Below are 14,307 nucleotides of genomic sequence, written 5' to 3'. Positions count from 1 at the left end.
GGTACCCGATGTACAGAAGAAGCCAGATTTGTTTGTTTATTTTCATTTAAGACCCCAAATTCTTAAAAGCAATAAACTCTAATAATAACTGATATTTTTTGTGTGATGGGACAAAGCAAACAAGTCTGTCCAAGCTGTTTGTGATTGCTGTTTTGTTATTCCTGCCATCAGTCTTTATGTTTCATACTACTCTGTAATGGAAATACTCCGAGTTGTTATTTTCTTGGTAAAAACTAGAACAGGTGTTTGCCTATCGTTCAATTTAATTTAATACTTTCATCGCCTTGCTTAATCAGACACGCTTCCAGGGATCTAGTGGTTAACACGTTCGCTCCAGGTCACTGGTTTAGTTCCAGCTAGAGACATGGTTCCTCACTGGGGTTGTGTCACGAAGGGAGTCCAGCTTAAATCTCTGACAAATTAGACATGCAGAGCCACCTGCTGTAGTGAGCCCTGTGGCGAGGGAGCAGCCTGTTTATTCAAGCACAATATCTAATTCAATTTCATTTATAATGCAGCAAAACACAACAATAGTCGCTTCAAGGCACTTTATGTTGTAAGGTAAATACCCTTCAATAATAAAGAGAAAACCGCAGCGATCAGACTACCTGCTGTTAGCAAGCAGCTGGCAACAGTGCGAAGGAAAAACTCCCGTTTAACAGGAAGAAACAGCAGTATCTGCCACAACTGGTTGGGGTCGAGGTGAAAGAGATGGGACAAAAGACTCAAGTCTTGATACAAGTATTTCCTGTTTCTTCCTTTGTTCAATTTATTTTGCCGTTTCTATTGTTTTGACAACTTTTTTTGTTTTTTGTAGGCAAGTTTGTTTTTTTGTGACTCATGCTGTTGTTTACCTTCTCTACTGTGTCAGTGCAGAGGTATGACTTGCAAGTCCTTAAATAGAAACATGTAGGTAATAGACGTTGACATTTTTGGCGTGCCATCGTAGCATTGTTCACACACAGCCTACAGCACTGTCCAGAATTCGTGGTATCTATGGAAACATCTAGTCTTTAAATCGAGACTTAAAGATTAACAGGTTTTTCACGTTTACTTCAGTTAACATTTGAAATGTAGACCTTACTGACTCAAACTAACTCAACTTTGTGTTGAGTAAGACAATAAAGGCCGAGTCTAACAAAATATACCTTACAAGAAATTACCAAGACTGGCTACAGGTCATAATCTTATCTCAGGACTGGGTTGCTAATGTTATCCTAAACTGATAACACTGTGTAACATCCAGGGACACAATCATACACTGGGCGACAGCGTTGCATTTTGGTTTTTCTATCCTAATATCATTTTGTAATGCTGTGTGTACAGCTTCAATGCAGGTAACTAAATTAAACTAAAATCAAACTAGTTGTCTTTCTTCTTTCTAGGTCAGTTTGTAGCTTGTTTAGCATGTCAGAAATGTTATAGCGATTACCTTATGGCCTAATATTTACTGGATACAGTGAACTAAAGGATGAACTGAGCCTATGTTATTATAAAGGAACATTAATGGTTCACAAGGAGCCAGTGGGACCACAAAATAATAACAGTTAGATGGTGTTAAGAGTGTTACAATTTTCACGTTTTTATTAGACAAACCATTAACTCATATCTCTGTTTATCATTCAGCTCTTGTGTTTAGCTTCAGGCATGTGCAGACCTGTAACAGACCGGCAGATAGATCAGCTGAAGACCAAATGTTTCACTGACTGTTGGATGTGTTTGTGTCGCATCTGAGATAACCATGCTATGAGAGAAAACTGACATTTACTATAGCGATCATCATAATTTATTTATTTGGCTGGTGTTTATGGGGAAATCGGACTCATACTGTAAAAAACAAAAACAATAATAGCCCAGCTTGATTGAAATAAAGCAGCGAGTATCACCAAGTACATACTTCTTCATCTAAACAGCCTCATCTCCTGCCACATTATGACGCCCACAACTCACGGGCCTCGCTACAGCCATATTTACATCGTTTTACAGCTCCAGCAGCACTACCCCATCTGTTAAGGGTATATCTACCAGGGACAGATGAGGGTTGTTTTCCTCTGGAGTGACTGGAGATGGCATGTGGGCATGTTGTTGTTCTGCTTTCATTTTAAAGTTTCCTCTTGGCGAGTCTGTTTCCAACCTCCCCACTCTCCCAGGGTGTTTCACAGTTCACACAGCCAGCTGCACAGCGTCTGGGTGGGCGGAGAGGCAATCAGTGACTGAATCAAAGTCTGTGTGTGTGTGTGTGGTTTTGTGTCTTCCATATATGCACCTGGCTTCTTGTTATCATAGTGATTAATGCTGAGTTTTGTACCATGACCAAAAAGTGAAAGACACTTAACTTTAGTTACCTCTGAGAAAATCCACAAGAACATAGCAGTCTAAAGAGGAAGGGAGGGTTAGTCAGTGGGGACAAGATTAGCAGCTTGATATTAATTTTTATGTTGTTCAATGATTTTTTTATGCCTATCTAATGAAAAATGAACCCAAATAATAGAGGTGGAAATACCCCACAATGCAATGTTACTATAATTTTTAACATTTTGCATTATCGTTAGTATTGCGGTAACTGCGGTAACACCAGTTTGTTGCAGGGCTAACACAGATACCACTCGCACTCACATTCACACCTATGGGCAATTTAGAAATACCAATGGTGTTAACCCCAGTAACTCTGTGTCTTTGGACTGTGTGAGGAAGCTAGAGTACCCAAAGAGAACCCACATGGACACGGGGAGAACCGTGCTGCCCTAATATAAAGTTAAGTTCTCAGTTAAGTTGTTTTTTTCCTGCAAAATTGTCTGGCATACCAACACTGTCACTAAATGTGACATAAGCGTTCCTATAAGACGGAGTCAGTCTGCTTTCAATCTGCCGTTGAATTGCGATTAGATACAACATGTTTCTGATAATATAACAATTAACTGTGATACATCATCAACAATCACATATCTGTTGCTGTTTGCATAGACAGAAATTCACATTTAACTCAGATTTACATGGCTATTACAATTACATCTGGACTGATAGTTACATGTTGGAATTATGTCTGCATTCATAAAAAAACGTCTCTGGAGCGATTGCAGAAAGGTTGTTTCCTTTCAGGCAACCTGTGAAATCGCAATTAAAAGTGGCGAAAGTGTGCAATGTTATCAAGCTCTGGGCAACCATGTAGTCACCACAAGTTACAATCAGTCATAGAATGTGAAAAAATTCAATACCGTCAGCATGTAGCCACCAGTTTTTTTTTTAATGCTTTTGTTTTTGTTTGTTCATTTTTGTTGATACGAGGAAGCTGCTGTCCTATTTTTACTCGCGTGGCTGACCCGTTAGCTTTCTCTGAATTAGCACGTAGCTTTGTCAAGCTGAGTGTGTCCAATATGTTTATGTTTAGCTCTAAAAATAAATAAATGAATAACATGGCATTTGCTGAAATGCCAACTCGGGCTTAAAAACCAATGAATAACATCACATTGGCCACATCCATCTTTTCTATACAGTCTGTAACATTGACTCGATTTAGCCTCTGGGACCAGTGATCGCTGTTTTGGAAACTTCTGTGTAGCTACCCGATATTGAAATAATGTATACATGATATCTAAACCAACACTTCTTCTTTCATGTACCAGGCATTGTTTATAATGAGAACACTGAAGCAAATACATTTAAAAGAAGGTAATGAAAGCAGTGAGCCCTGCTCTTTTGCTTTCCACACAGACTGTTTACTTGCATGCAGGTGAAGTCTGCTGAGTCGTGACTCACACTACAACTGGAAACCAGAAAGCTTCTAGGGCCAAAACTGTTTCTTTCCTACAGATTCTCCATATTTATATGCAGATATCTGTTTGTGGAGATTAGCGAATGCACAGCACGGAGTTAAAGGTCAGGAAGTGCTTTACAATTCCCTCCCCTGGTTTTTGGTCTAATTAATCCCACACTGTGACCTTTAAGTCAGCCATGATGTTCCCTCACAGCCACACCTTCAGAACAAGCCTCAGTATCATAGTCTGAGGATTTATATTTGTGATTTAAATTTAAATATAGTGTCATTCAAAAGCTAACACAAAAACTTCAGCATTTATTTCTTGAGCTAAACACTACTATTAGTAAACCCTTCTGTTTCTTCAGTAAGGTGGCTTAAATGGAGAGATTAGGAGTTCAAATGTTGACGAATTTTGAATCATGCTCTTTCTCAGTAGAGTAGCTTAACATGTCCTCTTTCAAATAAATAATTATGAGCTTGTTTCTGTGTGCTTCACTAAAAACAATGGGCAGGAACACAAATTGGTGATTTTAATTGCGTGCACTGTGCTGTTAGTGTATTGTTCTCTGGAAGATCAAGGGTGGATTTATGTGATTGATATTGTTTAATGTTACACAACGTGTATGCATGCATACATCTGTGCATCTGACCGTCATTAAAACTTGTGTGTTTTTGTTTTGTTTTTCCGCAGGTGCATGTTGCGGGTGCTGGATTCATTTGGGACTGAGCCAGAGTTCAACCACGCTCACTATGCCCAGTCCAAAGGCCACAAGACGCCCTGGGGGAAGTGGAACCTCAACCCGCAGCAGTTCAACACCATGTTTCGTAAGTCGGCAGATTTTAAGAACACCCGCTCTCTGCAAAGCCGACTGTTAACGGTCGCTGAGAGGACTAGTAAGCTGTAGCCATTTGATTGAATGCAGGATTTATAAAATAGTTAACGTAATGAAACCCATCATCTCTGAGCCAGCAGGATAATCCTGTGCATCCAAGAATGTTAGTGTTTGAGAATAACACTGGTCTTCTTTACACTAAGACATGAAAGATTTCATCACCTCTCCAAGTGGCCCACACTGCTGTTTAAATAAAGTCAAGCTGCCGTACGAGGCCGCTTGCAACATAAATCAGTTTAACTGCTCAGCACTCCGGGCTGTCATCTGTGTCTACAGGTCAGTTAGATGTTGAAGTTTCTGTAAAAAGAAGAGGCATAAAACACGCTCTGAGCATCCAGTACAGTGCGAGTTAATGGAATCTCATCAAGCAGATTAGTAAGTAAGAGGTCAGGCACTCAGCTCTCCATTTTGCTGTGATTATGAATGTAGGACGTAGTGTGTGAATGCTACGGGTGTGTGTGTGTGTGTGTGTGGGCGCATCGCTCCTGCTGTGGGATCACTGTGTAACTGGAATCAGCCGCATTTGCTGAGACAGATGAGCGGCGGCAGCACAGCAGACGCGACAGCATTAGCTGGGCAGGAAAGGGAGCCAGCATCCCCGGAGTACTGACCTTTTCCCCATAGCTAAGAGAAAGTGAAATGTTACCCCTACAAATCCTCCGTTTGCGAGGTGAGGCCCGGAGCTATCCAGAATGCCACTGCACCTGAATAGCTCATTGTGCACTGAATAGGGTATGTCTTTCTCATAAAACACTGGAGCCTTTGCACAAAATCCAGTCGAGAGTCGCTGGGTTAGATGATATCGCTGGTAAAACAAGTGCACAGCAGTTGGGCTGAGTGTTAAAACCACAGAATGGCATCACTTCCAGACATGAGAGACAAGAACAACTCTTCCCCCCCCCCCCCCCCCCCCTCTGCATTGTGCTGCGTTACACCGGCCTTCAGGCTGAAGTCTGCTGTTTGAAACTTTGAACATTTAATATTTTCACATTATGCACACATTGTTTTTGCACATGGAGCTGCTATTGCTCATCGCGTTGCTTTAGCTTTACAGTTAGTGGCATCGTCAGCTTCACATCGTTTCAGTGAGTTTCTCAGCGTTCCTTTGGGTTATTATTTTTAGTTTATTTATTTAAACCTTGAATTAAAATTAAGAAAGGTACAGTTCTAAAAGGTCTTATAGTTGCCCACATTTTCCTGACGATATTAATTTCAGTTTTCCTGCATGAAAAGAAAGTAATGTAGGCTTAATACTAACTTATAAAAGCCAAAACATTTGCGACCTTATTTTGACCTTTTCATTGTCTTAAAATGCTCTTTAAGAAGTGCTGATTTTCACATTTTCAGTGTGAAACATAATCTGTAACCGTGATGATTCAGATTAGGTCTTCAGAGTGTGAACACAGCTTCATAGCCCAACAGTCAGAACTCCTCTGAAATGGATTACTCGCATTTCTTGCTGTATCAAACTGTTTTTCCGTGTCACATATTGAAGGGAGATGTAACAGCGGAGTAATTGAGTTCGGCTCGATAATTTATGCTAGATTCGGATTGGTTCATTTATAAGGATAAATCATTGGCTCGGGTGGGATTGGGAGTGTGTGGCCTGTGGTCAATAAGACAAGACAAGACCAAATGACCTCATTAATCTATTTCAGAGTCGGGAAAGCAGAGAGAGTTTTCTAGTGTACAAATTGTATTCAAATAGGCTGCGTATCCTAACACGAGTCATTAATAATCAGAAGATCTGAAGATTTGGCGGAATAATTATGTAGATCCGTGCAGCGCAGAAGAGTGACATTTGATTTGATTTCACTTTGTCAGGGAAAACTTGTGAAATTTGTCTTGCATCCCAGGATGTGTGCCGTCTCACATGAATAACAAAAACACAACAGCTGCTGTGTTCAGCTAGCCAGGTAGCAGAGCAGCCTGTTATTAGGTGGGCGGGGCTTTGTCGCTCTATTAAAGAATAGAGAAAAAAGATGGAGGATGAAGAAATGAGATGAGCTGCATTTGCTGTTTGGAAGTCTTTAGGTTTTAAAAAGACAGAGAGATGGGGAGTTTTTTTGTTTTTTCTGAAAGGCCTAACCGGCTCCTCCACAAGTAGCAACAGGGAGCCAGGTGAGGTGGTGATCCAGTGTTACGCAACGCCAACAGGTGTGTGTGTGTCGTCGTCCCCCCCGATGACATATTCCCAGCTCTGCAGCGGAAAATGTAAGCCAAAAGGAGTGTCATGTTTAAGTGCAGTGAGAGGAAAAAGTGGCAATACAACTTATCTGAATTCATGTTTGCAGGATTAGTAAGTGTCTTTCACGTGTAATTTATTCATGGATTCATCAGCTTAGAAATCCACATTTTTGTAAGTTACATAGGCCTGAAGTGACTGCAGATAGATTGAGTATAGCCAGGCTTTAGATCTCTTTTTTTCTGGGCTTAAATCACTCAACATTGCTGACGCTACTGGGGATTTTATTAATTGGTTAAACATTGCAAGGATAAGTAATTTGCATTGCTTGTTCTTGCTTATCAATGCAAAAAGAATCTGAAGAAAGCCTTCAGATGCAGCGAGATTCATCTATTCCTGTGTTGTTGTGATCCCTCAGATTTGCATTCACTATAATAGGTTCTTATCCACCATATGTTCGTGCCCAGTTTCCTTTGTGTTGCTCTGCTACCGAATGTTTAATCCTTCATGGAAATCATGATTAATACTGGTCAGAGGTCAAATGTAGCAGATGATAGCATTTATCTCTGAACCTTTGCCAACTACGTAATTGACCCTGATGTCTGCTTGGCCGGTAGTGCCCTGAGAGCTTTGATTGATAATGGCGCTGCCACACATGTTGTCTTAAGTATTTCTTTTAATCTGTTGTTTGCTCTCTGACTTTCCCTCTCAGCATGCCTACTTTACATGGCATCAAAAGTACAAGAGCATCTGTTTACAACAATGAAACGAGAGCCCTCTGTCAAACCAGCGCACCTGCTTTTCCAGTCAGTCAGTATCAGAAGGGAGGATTATCTGGGGTTAGCAGATTGGCTCATTGGCTAACAACTTGTCAATCACAAGCTGTTAGCTGATGACGTGCAGTTTATCAGTCAAAGCCACTCCTTGCTCATTACATTCATTTTCAAAATACCAAGATGGTGAGAGGAAAAACACTCAGCTCTCAGGCCACAGTGGCTGTGCAGTAAATGAATCAAATCGTCCTGTTTATGAGGGGAAGCACATCAGAAAAAAAATATTCAGTGACAAAAGCTGAACTTTTTGTGCCCCGTTACATCTGGTGTAAAACTAACACAGGATTTCATAAATAGAACATCATACCAACATGGTGGTGGTAGTGTGATTGCCTGGGCCTGCTTAGCTGTTTTACCACCTGGACCACTCACAATGTGTCCGGCCTTCAGTTCACCGTCTGAAAATTTAAGAGCACTTGGGTTACGCAGGACGATGATGTGAAACACACCAGGTGTCCACATCTGAATTGCCCAAAAACACCAAAATGAAGGTTTTAAAGTGGACTAATCAAAGCCTGGACTTGGCACGACCTTAAACAGGCAATTCATGCTAAATTAAAACAATTCTGCAAATAAGATGTGAAAGACTCATCACCAATTATCATAAAAACACTTGATTGCAGTTCTTGCTACAAAGGGTGGCACAACCTGTTATTAGGGTTAGGGGACAATTACTTTTCCACACAGGGCCAGGTAGATTTGGACAATTTTTTTCCCTAATTAATGAAAAAATCATTTAAAAACAGCATGATCTGAATTACTCAGGTTATCTTTGTGTAAAATTAAAATTTGTTTGGTAAAATAAAACAATAAGAAACCAGGAAGAGGGGTAAATACTTTATCACACCACGTCTCTATGTCAAAATAGATTTGGATAGAACAGAATAGAATAGCCCTTTATTGTCATTGGACATGTACAACGAAATTTGCATTACTTTGAAATGTTTGTCCCTGACAAGAAAATGTAATTCCTGAAAAGTAGAATCCGTGTGCCTGTTTCTGTTTAGCAATGCTCGCAGTGAAGGGGACACTGAGGGTGTTATTTTGATCTAATTCAGCGCCTCACACTGTGTTCTTACCCTGCTTCATTTGAAACCTTTTCAGATGCTCATTTAGATTGATTGTAGTGGATTTCTATAATATCAGTGGAGGAGAAGCCTCAGACAATATAGGAATGCTGCCGAGAAACGCAAATATGGCTATTTCATTCTGTTCTGCCTATACTATAAGTGGTTGGTAGTTAAAGAACACCTAACTAAGAAGCAGACATTTACTTTCCAGATCTGCTGTATCAATTTATACTAATGGTTTCCTAATGTTATCCTTCCATTCAATTACACTAAATAGAATATGCTGAGAAAGAAAGGCTGTTAGCGACCCTTTCAGTTTTCCTCGTTGAATTCAAAAAGATCAAAACTCTGCTCGAGATTTAAAATCTCAAACTTGCAGATGTAGCTTGTTTATTTTCCCCCTTCAGGGCCATTCAGAGATGCTGTAAGACCCTGAAGTCTTTGATGTAGGTTTTTCAAAGCGTCTGAGATTTAAGCGCTGATGTTGCGTTTTTGCAGTTCTGTCTGGCCAGCAGAATAAAAGTTTCTTGTTGGGCCAACACTAATCACATAATCCCTAGTTTATAATTTGGGATTACATTTGTCTGATATTTTTTTGTGCAGGAGCCATTGTACGATGACAAATAGTCAGGATTTACTGAGATCTTACTGCTTCTTTAGGCAATAAATATCCCACAACGATATCTTGCTCTTGAGAGTCCTATATTGACTGCTAATCTAACAGAGTAAGTCTAGGCTTCCTTAGAAAGCAAATTTGCTCCCTCACCTCTGGCGCTCAGAGCAAGTGCTTCTCCGACAGCGCTGTCCTCCCAGGCTGTTTGTTAGCTAATAGCGAATGAAGCTGTGGCAAGTTGAGTGACATTTTGAGTAGCGGCCCTTGTGGGACAAGAAGCATCTGTTACCAAGTGCATCAAGAAGGCTGAACACTAATTAATAGCCTGTCCTGTTTACACAGTTAGTTTGATGGAAGAGTGTTAGTTCAGTCTCCTCCAAGTTCTCAGGACACCTCCGCCTCTTTGGCATTAGAAAACCATCATAGTCTCTTGTTATCATCTGAGTGGGCATCTTTTTGGATCTGACTATGTAAAAATACATTATATTAAAATACGTATTTAAATATAATGTTAAATATAAGCTGAGTCGTCAATCAGCTCTTGGAGTAATTATGAAGACTGACCTCTGCTCCAAGTTTTTCTCCAATCTAGCTTTTACCATGCTAGCTTTGTTATCCTTTCCACACTAACAGCTGTCAATGACTTTAAATATATGTTTCTGCTTTCTCAAAAAATCTTTTACTGTCACGGCGGTAACAATGTTTGTAAAGTAGCTCCAAACACAGAGATGTTCAGCAGCCAACAGGACACCAGATCACAGCCCGAGTAAATATACTTTCAATTTAATTTTATTTATATTGTGCAAAATCACAACAACAGTCACTCAAGGCCCTTTGTATTGTAGGGTAAAGGCCCTACAATAGTACAAAGAAAACCTTGGGAATCAAGTCAGTCCTCTATTAGCACGCACTTGGCGACAGTGGGAAGGAAAAACTCCATTTTAACAGGAAGAGGCTCAAGGAGGTCTGCCGCGACCAGTTGGGGATAAGGGGAGGGAGTGTGTAAACAAACGGAGTGAAAAGAGATGAGTTAAGTGGCAAATCAGTTGAATTAAACACTCCAGGGACATGGATAGTAAGGCACAGGTAGATTTACTCAAAACATTACTGAGGGCAGGAAAAACACAAAGGAGGGAAGTATAAACAGAGAGAGTGAGCAGCTGACTTGCAAAAAAAAAGCAGGAAGTAAAGTAAAAGAGGGATTGGAGGGAATATAGGAGGACATTAAAAAGGAAGGGACTCAGGAAACATAAATGCAAAGGATTAAAGGATTACACCAATAAACAAGGAGCGGTACAATGACCGTAACACAGTAACGATGACCAAAAATATACATTTTATTCTCTGATTCTTTCCCTCCCACAGACGACAGTTAGCTGAGTAAAAGAGATTAAAGGGATAATCCACAGATAATGTTGACAGACTCACAAATGAACACACAAAAAGGTCACAACTGAAGTAACAGGATGTGAAATCCTGAATTTTAAGTCTTTGGGATGTGGCAGTTTCCATCTATTGTCAAATTTCCTTTAAATGTCACAGGGAAGGGCTCTCATGCTTAAAGAGATCGGTGCTTATCAGCAATTTTATGTTAACCTTACATTGTGTATTTTGGGAGTGGCGCTTGACTCCTTCCCACACTGACACCTCGTACAGACGTGGCAATATCTCCACAACAGCTACTCCCACGTTATTGCACTCTCCCACACTCCTCACACAAAGTGAATCACCTGTGATGTTGGGTCAAAGGTTCCTTTGTGTTTTCATGTTAGGAAGTGAAGAGCAATAGTTTTGACTATAATAGACAGGAATTGAAATCGCATGATAGTGTTCTACCCTCGCCCCGCAGCACTTTGCCCAAAGAATAAGCTGCTTATGTAACCGTGCATCTCCCCAAAGTGAAGAGTTTGACGTGTAACGGGTGAGGCGCGTGTGATGACTGTCCCAAATGAAATATTTCAGCACAGTCATGGAAACTTTGAAATCTGCATTTGCTTTATGTTCAGGCAGACCGTAACAACCGCTGTCTCCTTGCGCCCTTTTCAAGTCATTGCAGAAAAGGATGCGACTGCATATTTTTGTCATCATTCAGGAGTTGCGTGGACTGTTGCTGGGCTCATTTACTCTGCATAGCCATTCCCTTTTCTTTTTTTTTGTTTGCCTAAACATATTAAGCGTGAGCCAATATGTGAACTGCCCGGTGAGATGGCAAAAGCAAACACGGTCTCTTTCTCAAGCGGGACGCTGTACCAGTCCAGCCAGCACCATGACAAAGAACACGTCAGTCTTACTTGTAGAAATGAGAAAAGTCATGCTTTCTGTATTCCTGCCATCATGTGTCAAAAGTCACAATATATTCCTTCATGTTACATAAAGTATTATTAATCCACAGCTTAATTGCAGCGCTTGAACTTGAGTTGTTTAAGTGCTGGCAGGTAGTTGAATTCCTCTCTCAATCTTTCCCTTATTTACTGCCCTGAAGCTCATTCCGTCTCCCCTGACTGACTGACCTCAGTTTGCCTTTGTAGTAATAAGCTTGCGGTAAGAACAAGCTCCGACCGCAGTGGCTCCCCGGAGCTCCAGCTCAAACCACAAATGCGTAGCCAACCGCCTCCCCAACACAACCTCGCTCCGTTCGCTTCCAGAGGTGAAGGCACGGGCTTCTTTCTAGTGCTCCGTTATTTTGTTTTAAATGATGTTATTAAGCCATTTAATTCCTGACTGAGTCTTTCCTGTCCGCGCTCCAAACCCTTGTCTTCACACTTGTTTTACAAGGCAGATGCTAGTGAGGTAAAACGCTGCCAGCTACAGGCTCCGCACTCAACGCTGAGTAGAAGTGGAATGAAAGGAACGAGGATGCAGTGTGCGCTGGTCTCTCTCCCGGCAAAGCTCAACTCTGATCAATTTAAGTGTGTTTTATTTTTAGAGAAATTAAAACATTTATCGTCCTCCTTGTTTGTTTGTTTGTTTGTTTGTTTTTCATATTCAAGTCCTGATGCAGTGACATCATCAGAGTCTTCTAAACAAAATTTATTGTTTAGTTATTGTTAGGTGCACGTGGTCTTTCAGTCAGTCAGTCTCAGGTTTTCAGGACAGTTAACAATGAAGTCTCATGGTTAATGGTGAACGAGGCCACATGGTGTGCTGACTTAAATATAGATGTCACACGGCACCAAATAAGCTTTACACGTAAATGCAAAGCTGACCTTTGTCAGGTACAAATGACACCAATTCTGTAGAATTGCTCACATATTCTTTCCCCCGTTCTCTCGCAGCTCACACCCCAGACAACAGTTTTCTGGGCTTTGTTGTGGAGCAGCACCTCAACGCCAGTGACATCAAGCACATCGATGACGTTAAGAGACAGAATCAGTCACTAGTCTATGGCAAGGTGGACAACTTCTGGAAGGTAACATCATCTTTAAATGCTCTTATATTAAACTTACATTCATTTATATTGTTACTTATATGTGCCTTTAAGTTTTTCTTTGCACATGTTTATGATCTACATTCACCGCTTGCAGTCACTGTGTCTATACACCTGCAGATTCCAACTTTTTAACACTTACAAATGGGCACAAAGTTAGATATGTATGTCCTCCCTGTGAAGATGACAGGGACAGACTTCACTAAGCATGCCAGAGAAGCCCAATGCACCAAGGATAACCCATTGTCAGCCCTCTGAGAGCTCCACAGTGAAACTCTTTGAACAACCTTGGGTGAAACTTTCACAGGAAACTTAATAGCAGTCTGGTTTAGGAGCTCAAATTCAGCTTATCACCTCCTTGGTGGAGGTTTTAATATATTCAAATGCATGCTCACTCTGCAGCACAGAGACCAAGGGATTACTGTATCCTAGACAAAAATGGCTTGGAGACTTTGGGGAGATTTGAACATTGTTTGGCTCGACATGGATGGCTGGATTAGTACCCAGGCCTTGATGAGCTTTCAGCTGACACCATGTATGCTTCTGAGTGGGTTGCTCCAGATCCAACTGACTCTATAGATGTCTGAACTCGATGGGATAATAATAGATGCTACAAAGAGAACTGTCCTCGTGTAGGAGGCAGTGTGATAAAGATGTGGAGGATTAAATAATAAGCCCAACCTAACCGATTAATGATCTTACTCTGGAAATAATACTGTTCCTGTGGATTGTTCCACTTGCTTTTATCTAACTTTACTTGCTGCCTTTAAGCTCATGTAAAATATGCGTACTGGTTTTTTTTTATTCATACCTTTACTGTGTCTCGGAAAATCTGAGAGAACAGTTCTCAGCAGCTCTAACTGCGTCGGCAGACTTCAGCTTTGGAATAAAACAGAGCGCAGACAGCCTTCACTTGACAGAGAGTGACCCTGTCTGCAAGTATACACTTTGCACTGTGTGCAGAGGATATTGATGGAAAGGATTTTGTTCCTAAGAACAGCAACACGATGTGTCATTATGCACCACAATGAAAACTGTGATTATTAATTTGAAGCTAATATTTGTGGTGAAACATATTAAATCAGCTAAATTAATACTTCTTGGCTATCTAACTCATGGACAAGCTGCTCTCTAGTCCCTAAATTAACTTAATAATCAACTAATAATCAACTAAGTGTTGCATTAGTTAAATATTACTTTAGCTGCTCTAACAAAGGCAACATAATGACCCCCAAAGTTATCATCACAAACAGATTACGCACAAAATATAACACCGCAATCCAAATAAAGTACATTAATCAGTAACTGACAGTCCTCATTTTCCACACAGTGGTGCTCTAGCAGAGCACGTTGGCCTATTCTTGCTACACAGTCGACTGGTTAGTAATGACATGTTCACGCTGTCATGTTTTCATACGAAGAAACTCATTGTGTGTTTGTTTGAATTCGTGCTACAGCCGGTGGTAGAATGTGACTTTGTTAGCATGCTCATTTCTGTTAAATGCATCTAGCTAACGATTTCAGCTGTT

The 14,307-nt window shown here is 40.7% G+C and overlaps 1 protein-coding gene across 2 annotated transcripts in view; it reads left to right on the top strand.

Moving 5' to 3' along the window:
- Nucleotides 1-14,307, top strand: part of mgat5 (alpha-1,6-mannosylglycoprotein 6-beta-N-acetylglucosaminyltransferase) — a 105,302-nt gene that overhangs the window by 67,053 nt on the left and 23,942 nt on the right. For both annotated transcript variants that reach the window (XM_063465800.1, XM_063465799.1), the window contains exons 10-11: nt 4,449-4,582; nt 12,627-12,760. In XM_063465800.1, the coding sequence (XP_063321870.1) occupies nt 4,449-4,582; nt 12,627-12,760 (268 nt within the window). The remainder of the gene's footprint in view (nt 1-4,448; nt 4,583-12,626; nt 12,761-14,307) is intronic.

This window comes from Pelmatolapia mariae, linkage group LG23 (assembly GCF_036321145.2).
Source record: "Pelmatolapia mariae isolate MD_Pm_ZW linkage group LG23, Pm_UMD_F_2, whole genome shotgun sequence".
Lineage (NCBI taxonomy): Eukaryota > Metazoa > Chordata > Actinopteri > Cichliformes > Cichlidae > Pelmatolapia > Pelmatolapia mariae.
Note: the sequence above shows the minus strand (reverse complement) of the source record. Positions and strands in the feature narration are given on the sequence as shown.